The sequence below is a fragment of the Salmo trutta genome, chromosome 32 (assembly GCF_901001165.1).
Source record: "Salmo trutta chromosome 32, fSalTru1.1, whole genome shotgun sequence".
In the NCBI taxonomy this organism is placed as follows: Eukaryota; Metazoa; Chordata; class Actinopteri; order Salmoniformes; family Salmonidae; genus Salmo; species Salmo trutta.
In genome coordinates, this window is record NC_042988.1 from 21011386 (window position 1) to 21029099 (window position 17714).

At 44.3% G+C, this 17714-nt stretch overlaps 1 protein-coding gene across 3 annotated transcripts in view; it reads left to right on the forward strand.

The window, feature by feature from the left end:
- The window catches only part of LOC115171395 (alpha-1,6-mannosylglycoprotein 6-beta-N-acetylglucosaminyltransferase B), a 150434-nt gene that overhangs the window by 17787 nt on the left and 114933 nt on the right, over nucleotides 1–17714 (forward strand). For all 3 annotated transcript variants that reach the window (XM_029728163.1, XM_029728164.1, XM_029728165.1), the window contains 2 exons: nucleotides 611–758; nucleotides 3305–3414. In XM_029728163.1, coding sequence (XP_029584023.1) covers nucleotides 611–758; nucleotides 3305–3414 — 258 coding nt within the window. The remainder of the gene's footprint in view (nucleotides 1–610; nucleotides 759–3304; nucleotides 3415–17714) is intronic.

Genomic DNA, 17714 nt, shown 5'->3' on the forward strand with positions numbered 1-17714 from the left:
GTGTACTGGAAAAGGGTCTATGGGCATGAATCTCAAACCTTGCGTCTCCCACTTGCTGTTTTGCAGCAACAGTCTTCCAACGACCTCCCCACCACCACCAACTGAAGGCCCGTCATTGGATCCCCGTTCTCCCAGTGGGTGGGTGGGTGGGGGGGGGGGGGTTTGATACCAGCTGCCCAGCATAGGGCAACCTGTCATCAGCATCTGGCTCTGAGGAACATTCCTCTGAGACGAGGCCTACCCCAAACTATCCAAAAATATTCAATAAAATTCCATATTGTATTCTGTCTCTGTTGTCATTCAGTTACGCCTGTTCTCGATTTAACTGTATTTGGTCCTCAGGGCTGAATTGAAGGCAGTCAATTCAGGAAGTGGTTTTAATTTTTTTTAAATTAAAAACTTTGAAACATTTTTGAAAAAGTAGCTTCTAGTCCTCAGTTTTTATTTAACTAGTCCTCAGTTTGAGAAGTCATTAAAAATAGATGCAGTTTTTCCACATTTTAAATTGTTATTTAAGTTTACTTCCTGAATTGACAGCCTTCAAATTGAATTGACCCCAGCCCTGGTGCTCTTATAATCTGATCTACTGTATGTGTCTGTGTGTTGGCAGTGCTGGGAGGTCCAGAGTCTCGTGGGGTGCTGAGGAAGATCAGTGATATGCTGGAGGTCATCATGAAGAGGATGGACACTTTGTCCAAACTTGGCAACACCACCACAGACTCCCACAGACTGGATGAGCTCAGCTCAGCACTGGACAGGTAGGGTTCTCAGGTTTGGTAGCAGGCCTGCCATTACATAATGTATGGTGTATGCATGTATTTGTCTGCATATAAACAAATAATTGGAGGATATTTAAACTAGAAGTTGTCTCGTTAGTCTCAACATTTTCCTATCTATTTGCCCTGTTATTGGGTGGACATGGACAGTCAGACAGGGATGCTGCGCTGCCAGACATGCAGAGGCTAACAACCTGGAGTTTGCTCTTCTGTCTCCATGGCAACGGACCTCTCTCATACAGTGGGTTGAGAGGCTCCCTCCTGCCGAGGTTTGCCCATGTCTGACACTCTGGCCTTCCCTTCTGGACATCCCTGCTCCTACACTCACTATCTCACACCAGGAAAGTAATCCCGGCTCAAACTATGCCTGAGAGTTGAGCTAACTGTCAGGATGCAGAGTTGTGGATGTTTGATATGGATTCTAACCACCAGAGTAGACAGTATTGTTAGAACATAAATAACTCCCACTTTTCACATTCTACCATGTACAGGCATCTAATTGGCTTTTTTGGGAGGTACTGAAGAAATGATGAGGATTTTCTTCCTAAATGTTGCCGGAAAGAGGCCATTCATTGCTGTTTAAGTCAGCCTAACTGTAAGCGATTATGAAAAAGGGGGAGCATCTCTAGGCTTCAGCAGTTTACCTCTGGTAATAAAGTCTAGTCTGCTTGGTGACCTGCTCAGAATTCAGCCAAGGTGCAGTTTAACAGATACAAACAAAGAACCCAGAGCCATTCAGAGTCCGCTGTTAGGTCTTTAAAAAGGAATCAGCCGTCTCGCTCTCTTTAATGCTGTATATGGTTCTCCAGGGCCAGACGCCCATTGTAAATGTATTAGTGGTGTTCTATAGAGGGAGGACAGGATTATCTGTCTGGCCACAGGAATGTTTCCTATACTGATCAGTCTGTGCTGCAGTCTGGTGCTGTGTAGAGGACAGCTCTGTCTGTGTCTGGCTCTCATCTGTTCTGACATGCTGCCTCATAGGAGGGAATAGGAAGTGATGGCTAACACTTGCCCGTAGGGCAGTACATGGTCAAGTGATATTAGAGGGGGATTTTACGCAAAGTAATGCAACATTTTAGACACACATACCACACCCATGCTCATACACTTATACCAAAAGCACTGGTCTAGACCATTGCCCGTTTCTTCCAACAAAAAAACTCCCAACCATTCATTTAAATGCATATGTTACATAAAGCTGTACAGTTTGAACAAAAGCAAAAGGCCAGTGTTGAACACTGTGTACAGTAAGTGTCTCATTGATATGACAGGCTGTTAGACCCCAGGTATTGATTTGGCTCTGGTTGATACTCCCTGATAAACAGTGTCTTCAGCTCTGCAGAGTCCATCTATAGTACAGTAGTACTCCTTAAGGCCAGCATCAATCCTATTGGAGGGTCCTCAGCCTCCCTGACCAGGTCACAGCAGCCTTGGGAAGACCCAGTATAGAAGTAACAGATAGAGGCTGAATGGACTGGTGATAGATAATTCTGTCTCAGAGGCCTTGCTTAGCCATGGCTATGCCCGTGAGAACATTTAGACCTCAGTTCTCTACAGCACACACAGGAGTACTGTTCTTTTATACTGTGGGGCCCAGGCGGCTGACTGACTGCATTGAGATTATACATAATCATCATGGCTCCATAAAGACAGCTGGAAATCTCTGTGCCTCTTTGGACCTTTGTTACATCAGCTAGGGCTGAGATTTCTGTTTTTACCGGAAGGGAGCCAAAGCAAGTTCAAAATGTTCACACTGCCATAATGCTTCAGCTTGGAGTTCCCTGGGCACCTTCCAGTTTTCACTGCTAGTGCCTGAGATAGCCCTGAACTCAGCTATCTCCCTCTTTCTATTGCTGTCTCCTTTTCTCTTTCTTTCTCACCCTCTCTTTTCTTCTGATTGTTTTGCCAACACTAACATGGCAACAACAAGCCATGGCAGTCAGCTGCCATAAAATGCATTTGCTAACAACCTAATTGAGCTCTCTTCTCAGTTTCCCAAGGGCCTGCTTTAATGTGCTGAGTCACTTTTTCACCTCAACAAATAAATTGTGTCAGTTTTAAAGCTTTTTTTTATTTCACGCTCCAACCAAGTTCCACACAATTATCATTTCCTCTACTTGTTGAAGCTCTTCTCTTTTGGGAGGAAAAAGTAAGCATATACTGTAGGAGGGTGGACTTAGATGAAAGACGTAGCCTTCTATGTTTCTTTTTCTAGATGTTTCCAGGGACTTTAAGGACTGAGATAAAGGATAAAGATTGAATTTGCATTCCCACTGGGCACAGACATCAATTCAACATCTATTCCACGTTGGTTCAACGTAATTTCATTGAAATGACTAGAAACAAACGATTCATTCAACCAGTGTGTGCTCGGTGGGTTGTCATGGGGAAAGACATGGCAGAAATGATCACATCAATAAGAAAAAGAAGACATGCCTAACACTTAATTCACCTGTGCCTGCATGTGCCCTATTGATGGTCATTCCCGTGTGTGTGTCTGTTTGTGTGTGTGTGTGTGTTGGCAGGATCCAGCCGATTGGTCTGGTGGAGAGGATCCAGGCTATCGCCCAGAACATGTCTGACATGGCTGTGAGGGTGGAGCAGATCCTACAGCGCAGCATGGCCAACAACAGAGGTACGAGAGACACACACACATCTGACCACTCTTCACATTTGAAAGGGACTTGTATATGTCTGCCACACTGTAAGACCCTATTGAACATGACCGGCAGCATTTATGACAGTACTTCAAATGATGAGTCTCCATTCATGTCTTTGTAAAGAGAGCTGCGCTGTCTCAGCATTATTATAAATAACGCTGCATGATGTTCAGTGTATGCTGATGAATTCCCCTGTAGTTAAGAAGATCTGAGACTGTCAGCTTTCTTCTATTAGCTGTCCTCTGCTCAGTTCATTGTGCTCCTGTTCTGTTTGAGCAAGAGATACAGTAGGCTACTTACATGCAAAGCGAGACTAACTCCACTAGCCGACACATTAGAAAGCCAATTATAGACTTTGCATATTGTCATTATTTGCCTTGTCATTGAGTAAAGCAGACATCCTATTCTGTAGAGACTGTTTTTGCTACCAGAACCTAATCCCCTGGCTAATTTAGTGACACCGCTAGTGTTAGCGCTCCACACTGTGACTGCTGTAGTTATAATGGTAATCAAACAGAATGGCTGCTAATCCTTTGTCTGTGATTGCGCTCACCCAGGCTTGGCGGCACGCTGGTAGAGGAACAGCTTCCGCCCTCTTTAATTAGGCTAATTGGAGCTGGCTGCCGACAAGGAGGGAGGCCAGGGAAAGAGGGAACGAAGGAGTGAGACTGGGGAGAGAGGGAACGTGGGGGAGAGAGGGGATTTTATTAATCAAGCCCACACAGTGTTGTCTATCCACTGTTCTCACTAGGCATCAGAGATCAGCAAGGGAAGCCAGGCTTTCAGAAGTGGCTATTAACTAACCCAACAGTCTGTCTAATGCTCTGTTCTATCCCCATGACCCCTAGTTAACTAACCCAACAGTCTGTCTAACACTCTGTTCTATCCCCATGACCACTAGTTTACTAACCCAACAGTCTGTCTAATGCTCTGTTCTATCCCCATGACCACTAGTTAACTAATCCAACAGTCTGTCTAACACTCTGTTCTATCCCCATGACCACTAGTTAACTAACCCAACAGTCTGTCTAATGCTCTGTTTTATCCCCATGACCACTAGTTAACTAACCCAACAGTCTGTCTAATGCTCTGTTCTATCCCCATGACCACTAGTTAACTAATCCAACAGTCTGTCTAACACTCTGTTCTATCCCCATGGCCACTAGTTAACTAACCCAACAGTCTGTCTAATGCTCTGTTTTATCCCCATGACCACTAGTTAACTAACCCAACAGTCTGTCTAATGCTCTGTTCTATCCCCATGACCACTAGTTAACTAATCCAACAGTCTGTCTAACACTCTGTTCTATCCCCATGACCACTAGTTAACTAACCCAACAGTCTGTCTAACACTCTGTTCTATCCCCATTGCCACTAGTTAACTAACCCAACAGTCTGTCTAACACTCTGTTCTATCCCCATGACCACTAGTTAACTAACCCAACAGTCTGTCTAACACTCTGTTCTATCCCCATAACCACTAGTTAACTAACCCACCAGTCTGTCTAATGCTCTGTTCTATCCCCATGGCCACTAGTTAACTATCCCCATGGCCACTAGTTAACTAACCCAACAGTCTGTCTAACACTCTGTTCTATCCCCATTGCCACTAGTTAACTAACCCAACAGTCTGTCTAACACTCTGTTCTATCCCCATGACCACAAGTTAACTAACCCAACAGTCTGTCTAACACTCTGTTCTATCCCCATGGCCACTAGTTAACTAACCCAACAGTCTGTCTAATGCTCTGTTCAATCCCCATGACCACTAGTTAACTAACCCAACAGTCTGTCTAATACTCTGTTCTATCCACATGGCCACTAGTTAACTATCCCCATGGCCACTAGTTAACTAACCCAACAGTCTGTCTAATGCTCTGTTCTATCCCCATGACCACTAGTTAACTAACCCAACAGTCTGTCTAATGCTCTGTTCTTTCCCCATGGCCACTAGTTAACTAACCCAACAGTCTAACGCTCTGTTCTATCCCCATGGCCACTAGTTAACTAACCCAACAGTCTGTCTAATGCTCTGTTCTATCCCCATGACCACTAGTTAACTAACCCAACAGTCTGTCTAATGCTCTGTTCTATCCCCATGGCCACTAGTTAACTATCCCCATGGCCACTAGTTAACTATCCCCATGGCCACTAGTTAACTAACCCAACAGTCTGTCTAACACTCTGTTCTATCCCCATGGCCACTAGTTAACTAACCCAACAGTCTGTCTAATGCTCTGTTCTATCCCCATGGCAAGTTGAGTTAACTAACCCAACAGTCTGTCTAATGCTCTGTTCTATCCCCATGACCACTAGTTATCTAACCCAACAGTCTGTCTAATGCTCTGTTCTATCCCCATGGCCACTAGTTAACTAACCCAAACAGTCTGTCTAACACTCTGTTCTATCCCCATGGCCACTAGTTAACTATCCCCATGGCCACTAGTTAACTATCCCCATGGCCACTAGTTAACTAACCCAACAGTCTGTCTAACGCTCTGTTCTATCCCCATGACCACTAGTTAACTAACCCAGCAGTCTGTCTAACGCTCTGTTCTATCCCCATGGCCAGTAGAGTTAACTAACCCAACAGTCTGTCTAATGCTCTGTTCTATCCCCATGACCACTAGTTAACTAACCCAACAGTCTGTCTAATGCGCTGTTCTATCCCCATGGCCACTAGTTAACTATCCCCATGGCCACTAGTTAACTATCCCCATGGCCACTAGTTAACTAACCCAACAGTCTGTCTAATGCTCTGTTCTATCCCCATGGCAAGTTGAGTTAACTAACCCAACAGTCTGTCTAACACTCTGTTCTATCCCCATGACCACTAGTTAACTAACCCAACAGTCTGTCTAACACTCTGTTCTATCCCCATGACCACTAGTTAACTAACCCAACAGTCTGTCTAATGCTCTGTTCTATCCCCATGGCCACTAGGTAACTATCCCCATGGCCACTAGTTAACTATCCCCATGGCCACTAGTTAACTAACCCAACAGTCTGTCTAACACTCTGTTCTATCCCCATGGCCACTAGTTAACTAACCCAACAGTCTGTCTAATGCTCTGTTCTATCCCCATGGCCACTAGTTAACTAACCCAACAGTCTGTCTAACACTCTGTTCTATCCCCATGGCCACTAGTTAACTAACCCAACAGTCTGTCTAATGCTCTGTTCTATCCCCATGGCCACTAGTTAACTAACCCAACAGTCTGTCTAATGCTCTGTTCTATTCCCATGGCCACTAGTTAACTATCCCCATGGCCACTAGTTAACTAACCCAACAGTCTGTCTAACACTCTGTTCTATCCCCATGACCACTAGTTAACTAACTCAACAGTCTGTCTAATGCTCTGTTCTATCCCCATGACCACTAGTTAACTAACCCAACAGTCTGTCTAAAGCTCTGTTCTATCCTCATGGCCACTAGTTAACTAACCCAACAGTCTGTCTAACGCTCTTTTCTATCCCCATGGCCACTAGTTAATTAACCCAACAGTCTGTCTAATGCTCTGTTCTAACCCCATGGCCACTAGTTAACTAACCCAACAGTCTGTCTAATGCTCTGTTCTATCCCCATGACCACTAGTTATCTAACCCAACAGTCTGTCTAATGCTCTGTTCTATCCCCATGACCACTAGTTAACTAACCCAACAGTCTTTCTAATGCTCTGTTCTTTCCCCATGACCACTAGTTAACTAACCCCCATGACCACTAGTTAACTAACCCAACAGTCTGTCTAATGCTCTGTTCTATCCCCATGACCACTAGTTAACTAACCCAACAGTCTGTCTAATGCTCTGTTCTATCCCCATGACCACTAGTTAACTAACCCAACAGTCTGTCTAATGCTCTGTTCTTTCCCCATGACCACTAGTTAACTAACCCCCATGACCACTAGTTAACTAACCCAACAGTCTGTCTAATGCTCTGTTCTATCCCCATGACCACTAGTTAACTAACCCAACAGTCTGTCTAATGCTCTGTTTTATCCCCATGGCCAGTAGAGTTAACTAACCCAACAGTCTGTCTAACGCTCTGTTCTATCCCCATGGACACTAGTTAACTAACCCAACAGTCTGTCTAACACTCTGTTCTATCCCCATGGCCACTAGTTAACTAACCCAACAGTCTGTCTAATGCTCTGTTCTATCCCCATGACCACTAGTTAACTATCCCCATGACCACTAGTTAACTAACCCAACAGTCTGTCTAACACTCTGTTCTATCCCCATGACCACTAGTTAACTAACCCAACAGTCTGTCTAACGCTCTGTTCTATCCCCATGGCCACTAGTTAACTAACCCAACAGTCTGTCTAACGCTCTGTTCTATCCCCATGGCCACTAGTTAACTAACCCAACAGTCTGTCTAATGCTCTGTTCTATCCCCATGACCACTAGTTAACTAACCCAACAGTCTGTCTAATGCTCTGTTCTATCCCCATGGCCACTAGTTAACTATCCCCATGGCCACTAGTTAATTATCCCCATGGCCACTAGTTAACTAAACCAACAGTCTGTCTAACACTCTGTTCTATCCCCATGGCCACTAGTTAATTAACCCAACAGTCTGTCTAATGCTCTGTTCTATCCCCATGGCCACTAGTTAATTAACCCAACAGTCTGTCTAATGCTCTGTTTTATCCCCATGGCCAGTAGAGTTAACTAACCCAACAGTCTGTCTAATGCTCTGTTCTATCCCCATGACCACTAGTTAATTAACCCAACAGTCTGTCTAATGCTCTGTTCTATCCCCATGGCCACTAGTTAACTAACCCAACAGTCTGTCTAATGCTCTGTTCTATCCCCATGACCACTAGTTATCTAACCCAACAGTCTGTCTAATGCTCTGTTCTATCCCCATGACCACTAGTTAACTAACCCAACAGTCTGTCTAATGCTCTGTTCTTTCCCCATGACCACTAGTTAACTAACCCCCATGACCACTAGTTAACTAACCCAACAGTCTGTCTAATGCTCTGTTCTATCCCCATGACCACTAGTTAACTAACCCAACAGTCTGTCTAATGCTCTGTTCTATCCCCATGACCACTAGTTAACTAACCCAACAGTCTGTCTAATGCTCTGTTTTATCCCCATGGCCAGTAGAGTTAACTAACCCAACAGTCTGTCTAATGCTCTGTTCTATCCCCATGACCACTAGTTAACTAACCCAACAGTCTGTCTAACGCTCTTTTCTATCCCCATGGCCACTAGTTAATTAGCCCAACAGTCTGTCTAATGCTCTGTTCTATCCCCATGGCCACTAGTTAACTAACCCAACAGTCTGTCTAATGCTCTGTTCTATCCCCATGACCACTAGTTATCTAACCCAACAGTCTGTCTAATGCTCTGTTCTATCCCCATGACCACTAGTTAACTAACCCAACAGTCTGTCTAATGCTCTGTTCTTTCCCCATGACCACTAGTTAACTAACCCCCATGACCACTAGTTAACTAACCCAACAGTCTGTCTAATGCTCTGTTCTATCCCCATGACCACTAGTTAACTAACCCAACAGTCTGTCTAATGCTCTGTTCTATCCCCATGACCACTAGTTAACTAACCCAACAGTCTGTCTAATGCTCTGTTTTATCCCCATGGCCAGTAGAGTTAACTAACCCAACAGTCTGTCTAATGCTCTGTTCTATCCCCATGACCACTAGTTAACTAACCAAACAGTCTGTCTAACGCTCTGTTCTATCCCCATGGACACTAGTTAACTAACCCAACAGTCTGTCTAACACTCTGTTCTATCCCCATGGCCACTAGTTAACTAACCCAACAGTCTGTCTAATGCTCTGTTCTATCCCCATGACCACTAGTTAACAAACCCAACAGTCTGTCTAATGCTCTGTTCTATCCCCATGGCCACTAGTTAACTAACCCAACAGTCTGTCTAATGCTCTGTTCTATTCCCATGGCCACTAGTTAACTATCCCCATGGCCACTTGTTAATTATCCCCATGGCCACTAGTTAACTAACCCAACAGTCTGTCGAATGCTCTGTTCTATCCCCATGACCACTAGTTATCTAACCCAACAGTCTGTCTAATGCTCTGTTCTATCCCCATGACCACTAGTTAACTAACCCAACAGTCTGTCTAATGCTCTGTTCTTTCCCCATGACCACTAGTTAACTAACCCCCATGACCACTAGTTAACTAACCCAACAGTCTGTCTAACACTCTGTTCTATCCCCATGGCCACTAGTTAACTATCCCCATGACCACTAGTTAACAAACCCAACAGTCTGTCTAACGCTCTGTTCTATCCCCATGACCACTAGTTAACTAACCCAACAGTCTGTCTAATGCTCTGTTCTATCCCCATGGCCACTAGTTAACTAACCCAACAGTCTGTCTAATGCTCTGTTCTATTCCCATGGCCACTAGTTAACTATCCCCATGGCCACTAGTTAACTAACCCAACAGTCTGTCTAACACTCTGTTCTATCCCCATGACCACTAGTTAACTAACCCAACAGTCTGTCTAAAGCTCTGTTCTATCCTCATGGCCACTAGTTAACTAACCCAACAGTCTGTCTAACGCTCTTTTCTATCCCCATGGCCACTAGTTAATTAACCCAACAGTCTGTCTAATGCTCTGTTCTATCCCCATGACCACTAGTTAACTAACCCAACAGTCTGTCTAATGCTCTGTTCTTTCCCCATGACCACTAGTTAACTAACTCCCATGACCACTAGTTAACTAACCCAACAGTCTGTCTAATGCTCTGTTCTATCCCCATGACCACTAGTTAACTAACCCAACAGTCTGTCTAATGCTCTGTTCTATCCCCATGACCACTAGTTAACTAACCCAACAGTCTGTCTAATGCTCTGTTTTATCCCCATGGCCACTAGTTAACTAACCCAACAGTCTGTCTAATGCTCTGTTCTATCCCCATGACCACTAGTTATCTAACCCAACAGACTGTCTAATGCTCTGTTCTATCCCCATGACCACTAGTTAACTAACCCCCATGACCACTAGTTAACTAACCCAACAGTCTGTCTAATGCTCTGTTCTATCCCCATGACAACTAGTTAACTAACCCAACAGTCTGTCTAATGCTCTGTTCTATCCCCATGACCACTAGTTAACTAACCCAACAGTCTGTCTAATGCTCTGTTTTATCCCCATGGCCAGTAGAGTTAACTAACCCAACAGTCTGTCTAATGCTCTGTTCTATCCCCATGGCCACTAGTTAACTAACCCAACAGTCTGTCTAATGCTCTGTTCTATCCCCATGACCACTAGTTAACAAACCCAACAGTCTGTCTAACGCTCTGTTCTATCCCCATGACCACTAGTTAACTAACCCAACAGTCTGTCTAATGCTCTGTTCTATCCCCATGGCCACTAGTTAACTAACCCAACAGTCTGTCTAATGCTCTGTTCTATCCCCATGGCCACTAGTTAACTATCCCCATGGCCACTAGTTAATTATCCCCATGGCCACTAGTTAACTAACCCAACAGTCTGTCTAATGCTCTGTTCTTTCCCCATGACCACTAGTTAACTAACCCCCATGACCACTAGTTAACTAACCCAACAGTCTGTCTAATGCTCTGTTCTATCCCCATGACCACTAGTTAACTAACCCAACAGTCTGTCTAATGCTCTGTTCTATCCCCATGACCACTAGTTAACTAACCCAACAGACTGTCTAATGCTCTGTTTTATCCCCATGGCCAGTAGAGTTAACTAACCCAACAGTCTGTCTAATGCTCTGTTCTATCCCCATGGCCACTAGTTAACTAACCCAACAGTCTGTCTAATGCTCTGTTCTATCCCCATGACCACTAGTTAACAAACCCAACAGTCTGTCTAACGCTCTGTTCTATCCCCATGACCACTAGTTAACTAACCCAACAGTCTGTCTAATGCTCTGTTCTATCCCCATGGCCACTAGTTAACTAACCCAACAGTCTGTCTAATGCTCTGTTCTATCCCCATGGCCACTAGTTAACTATCCCCATGGCCACTAGTTAATTATCCCCATGGCCACTAGTTAACTAACCCAACAGTCTGTCTAATGCTCTGTTCTTTCCCCATGACCACTAGTTAACTAACCCCCATGACCACTAGTTAACTAACCCAACAGTCTGTCTAATGCTCTGTTCTATCCCCATGACCACTAGTTAACTAACCCAACAGTCTGTCTAATGCTCTGTTTTATCCCCATGGCCAGTAGAGTTAACTAACCCAACAGTCTGTCTAATGCTCTGTTCTATCCCCATGACCACTAGTTAACTAACCCAACAGTCTGTCTAACGCTCTGTTCTATCCCCATGGACACTAGTTAACTAACCCAACAGTCTGTCTAATGCTCTGTTCTATCCCCATGGCCACTAGTTAATTATCCCCATGGCCACTAGTTAACTAACCCAACAGTCTGTCGAATGCTCTGTTCTATCCCCATGACCACTAGTTATCTAACCCAACAGTCTGTCTAATGCTCTGTTCTATCCCCATGACCACTAGTTAACTAACCCAACAGTCTGTCTAATGCTCTGTTCTTTCCCCATGACCACTAGTTAACTAACCCCCATGACCACTAGTTAACTAACCCAACAGTCTGTCTAACACTCTGTTCTATCCCCATGGCCACTAGTTAACTATCCCCATGACCACTAGTTAACAAACCCAACAGTCTGTCTAACGCTCTGTTCTATCCCCATGACCACTAGTTAACTAACCCAACAGTCTGTCTAATGCTCTGTTCTATTCCCATGGCCACTAGTTAACTATCCCCATGGCCACTAGTTAACTAACCCAACAGTCTGTCTAACACTCTGTTCTATCCCCATGACCACTAGTTAACTAACCCAACAGTCTGTCTAAAGCTCTGTTCTATCCTCATGGCCACTAGTTAACTAACCCAACAGTCTGTCTAACGCTCTTTTCTATCCCCATGGCCACTAGTTAATTAACCCAACAGTCTGTCTAATGCTCTGTTCTATCCCCATGACCACTAGTTAACTAACCCAACAGTCTGTCTAATGCTCTGTTCTTTCCCCATGACCACTAGTTAACTAACTCCCATGACCACTAGTTAACTAACCCAACAGTCTGTCTAATGCTCTGTTCTATCCCCATGACCACTAGTTAACTAACCCAACAGTCTGTCTAATGCTCTGTTCTATCCCCATGACCACTAGTTAACTAACCCAACAGTCTGTCTAATGCTCTGTTTTATCCCCATGGCCACTAGTTAACTAACCCAACAGTCTGTCTAATGCTCTGTTCTATCCCCATGACCACTAGTTATCTAACCCAACAGACTGTCTAATGCTCTGTTCTATCCCCATGACCACTAGTTAACTAACCCCCATGACCACTAGTTAACTAACCCAACAGTCTGTCTAATGCTCTGTTCTATCCCCATGACCACTAGTTAACTAACCCAACAGTCTGTCTAATGCTCTGTTCTATCCCCATGACCACTAGTTAACTAACCCAACAGTCTGTCTAATGCTCTGTTTTATCCCCATGGCCAGTAGAGTTAACTAACCCAACAGTCTGTCTAATGCTCTGTTCTATCCCCATGGCCACTAGTTAACTAACCCAACAGTCTGTCTAATGCTCTGTTCTATCCCCATGACCACTAGTTAACAAACCCAACAGTCTGTCTAACGCTCTGTTCTATCCCCATGACCACTAGTTAACTAACCCAACAGTCTGTCTAATGCTCTGTTCTATCCCCATGGCCACTAGTTAACTAACCCAACAGTCTGTCTAATGCTCTGTTCTATCCCCATGGCCACTAGTTAACTATCCCCATGGCCACTAGTTAATTATCCCCATGGCCACTAGTTAACTAACCCAACAGTCTGTCTAATGCTCTGTTCTTTCCCCATGACCACTAGTTAACTAACCCCCATGACCACTAGTTAACTAACCCAACAGTCTGTCTAATGCTCTGTTCTATCCCCATGACCACTAGTTAACTAACCCAACAGTCTGTCTAATGCTCTGTTCTATCCCCATGACCACTAGTTAACTAACCCAACAGACTGTCTAATGCTCTGTTTTATCCCCATGGCCAGTAGAGTTAACTAACCCAACAGTCTGTCTAATGCTCTGTTCTATCCCCATGGCCACTAGTTAACTAACCCAACAGTCTGTCTAATGCTCTGTTCTATCCCCATGACCACTAGTTAACAAACCCAACAGTCTGTCTAACGCTCTGTTCTATCCCCATGACCACTAGTTAACTAACCCAACAGTCTGTCTAATGCTCTGTTCTATCCCCATGGCCACTAGTTAACTATCCCCATGGCCACTAGTTAATTATCCCCATGGCCACTAGTTAACTAACCCAACAGTCTGTCTAATGCTCTGTTCTTTCCCCATGACCACTAGTTAACTAACCCCCATGACCACTAGTTAACTAACCCAACAGTCTGTCTAATGCTCTGTTCTATCCCCATGACCACTAGTTAACTAACCCAACAGTCTGTCTAATGCTCTGTTCTATCCCCATGACCACTAGTTAACTAACCCAACAGACTGTCTAATGCTCTGTTTTATCCCCATGGCCAGTAGAGTTAACTAACCCAACAGTCTGTCTAATGCTCTGTTCTATCCCCATGGCCACTAGTTAACTAACCCAACAGTCTGTCTAATGCTCTGTTCTATCCCCATGACCACTAGTTAACAAACCCAACAGTCTGTCTAACGCTCTGTTCTATCCCCATGACCACTAGTTAACTAACCCAACAGTCTGTCTAATGCTCTGTTCTATCCCCATGGCCACTAGTTAACTAACCCAACAGTCTGTCTAATGCTCTGTTCTATCCCCATGGCCACTAGTTAACTATCCCCATGGCCACTAGTTAATTATCCCCATGGCCACTAGTTAACTAACCCAACAGTCTGTCTAATGCTCTGTTCTTTCCCCATGACCACTAGTTAACTAACCCCCATGACCACTAGTTAACTAACCCAACAGTCTGTCTAATGCTCTGTTCTATCCCCATGACCACTAGTTAACTAACCCAACAGTCTGTCTAATGCTCTGTTCTATCCCCATGACCACTAGTTAACTAACCCAACAGTCTGTCTAATGCTCTGTTTTATCCCCATGGCCAGTAGAGTTAACTAACCCAACAGTCTGTCTAATGCTCTGTTCTATCCCCATGACCACTAGTTAACTAACCCAACAGTCTGTCTAACGCTCTGTTCTATCCCCATGGACACTAGTTAACTAACCCAACAGTCTGTCTAATGCTCTGTTCTATCCCCATGGCCACTAGTTAACTAACCCAACAGTCTGTCTAATGCTCTGTTCTATCCCCATGACCACTAGTTAACTAACCCAACAGTCTGTCTAATGCTCTGTTCTATCCCCATGGCCACTAGTTAACTATCCCCATGACCACTAGTTAACTAACGCAACAGTCTGTCTAACACTCTGTTCTATCCCCATGACCACTAGTTAACTAACCCAACAGTCTGTCTAACGCTCTGTTCTATCCCCATGGCCACTAGTTAACTAACCCAACAGTCTGTCTAATGCTCTGTTCTATCCCCATGACCACTAGTTAACTAACCCAACAGTCTGTCTAATGCTCTGTTCTATCCCCATGGCCACTAGTTAACTATCCCCATGGCCACTAGTTAATTATCCCCATGGCCACTAGTTAACTAAACCAACAGTCTGTCTAACACTCTGTTCTATCCCCATGGCCACTAGTTAATTAACCCAACAGTCTGTCTAATGCTCTGTTCTATCCCCATGGCCACTAGTTAACTAACCCAACAGTCTGTCTAATGCTCTGTTCTATCCCCATGACCACTAGTTATCTAACCCAACAGTCTGTCTAATGCTCTGTTCTATCCCCATGACCACTAGTTAACTAACCCAACAGTCTGTCTAATGCTCTGTTCTTTCCCCATGACCACTAGTTAACTAACCCCCATGACCACTAGTTAACTAACCCAACAGTCTGTCTAATGCTCTGTTCTATCCCCATGACCACTAGTTAACTAACCCAACAGTCTGTCTAATGCTCTGTTCTATCCCCATGACCACTAGTTAACTAACCCAACAGTCTGTCTAATGCTCTGTTTTATCCCCATGGCCAGTAGATTTAACTAACCCAACAGTCTGTCTAATGCTCTGTTCTATCCCCATGACCACTAGTTAACTAACCCAACAGTCTGTCTAAAGCTCTGTTCTATCCTCATGGCCACTAGTTAACTAACCCAACAGTCTGTCTAACGCTCTTTTCTATCCCCATGGCCACTAGTTAATTAACCCAACAGTCTGTCTAATGCTCTGTTCTATCCCCATGGCCACTAGTTAACTAACCCAACAGTCTGTCTAATGCTCTGTTCTATCCCCATGACCACTAGTTATCTAACCCAACAGTCTGTCTAATGCTCTGTTCTATCCCCATGACCACTAGTTAACTAACCCAACAATCTGTCTAATGCTCTGTTCTTTCCCCATGACCACTAGTTAACTAACCCCCATGACCACTAGTTAACTAACCCAACAGTCTGTCTAATGCTCTGTTCTATCCCCATGACCACTAGTTAACTAACCCAACAGTCTGTCTAACGCTCTGTTCTATCCCCATGGACACTAGTTAACTAACCCAACAGTCTGTCTAATGCTCTGTTCTATCCCCATGACCACTAGTTAACAAACCCAACAGTCTGTCTAACGCTCTGTTCTATCCCCATGACCACTAGTTAACTAACCCAACAGTCTGTCTAATGCTCTGTTCTATCCCCATGACCACTAGTTAACTAACCCAACAGTCTGTCTAATGCTCTGTTCTATCCCCATGACCACTAGTTAACTAACCCAACAGTCTGTCTAATGCTCTGTTTTATCCCCATGGCCAGTAGAGTTAACTAACCCAACAGTCTGTCTAATGCTCTGTTCTATCCCCATGACCACTAGTTAACTAACCCAACAGTCTGTCTAACGCTCTGTTCTATCCCCATGGACACTAGTTAACTAACCCAACAGTCTGTCTAATGCTCTGTTCTATCCCCATGGCCACTAGTTAACTAACCCAACAGTCTGTCTAATGCTCTGTTCTATCCCCATGACCACTAGTTAACTAACCCAACAGTCTGTCTAATGCTCTGTTCTATCCCCATGGCCACTAGTTAACTATCCCCATGACCACTAGTTAACTAACCCAACAGTCTGTCTAACACTCTGTTCTATCCCCATGACCACTAGTTAACTAACCCAACAGTCTGTCTAACGCTCTGTTCTATCCCCATGGCCACTAGTTAACTAACCCAACAGTCTGTCTAATGCTCTGTTCTATCCCCATGACCACTAGTTAACTAACCCAACAGTCTGTCTAATGCTCTGTTCTATCCCCATGGCCACTAGTTAACTATCCCCATGGCCACTAGTTAATTATCCCCATGGCCACTAGTTAACTAACCCAACAGTCTGTCTAACGCTCTGTTCTATCCCCATGGCCACTAGTTAATTAACCCAACAGTCTGTCTAATGCTCTGTTCTATCCCCATGGCCACTAGTTAACTAACCCAACAGTCTGTCTAATGCTCTGTTCTATCCCCATGACCACTAGTTATCTAACCCAACAGTCTGTCTAATGCTCTGTTCTATCCCCATGACCACTAGTTAACTAACCCAACAGTCTGTCTAATGCTCTGTTCTTTCCCCATGACCACTAGTTAACTAACCCCCATGACCACTAGTTAACTAACCCAACAGTCTGTCTAATGCTCTGTTCTATCCCCATGACCACTAGTTAACTACCCAACAGTCTGTCTAATGCTCTGTTCTATCCCCATGGCCACTAGTTAACTAACCCAACAGTCTGTCCTAATGCTCTGTTTTATCCCCATGGCCAGTAGATTTAACTAACCCAACAGTCTGTCTAATGCTCTGTTCTATCCCCATGACCACTAGTTAACTAACCCAACAGTCTGTCTAAAGCTCTGTTCTATCCTCATGGACACTAGTTAACTACCCAACAGTCTGTCTAACGCTCTTTTCTATCCCCATGGCCACTAGTTAATTAAACCAACAGTCTGTCTAATGCTCTGTGCTAAATCCCCATGGCCACTAAGTTTAACCTACGCCAACATCTGTCTAATGCTCTGTTCTATCCCCAATGACCACATAGGTTATCTATAATCCCAACAGTCTGTCTAATGCTCTGTTCTAATTCCCCATGACCACGTAGTTAACTAACCCAACAATCTGTCTAATGCTTAATGGCTCTGTTCTTTCTCCATGACGACACTAGTTAACTA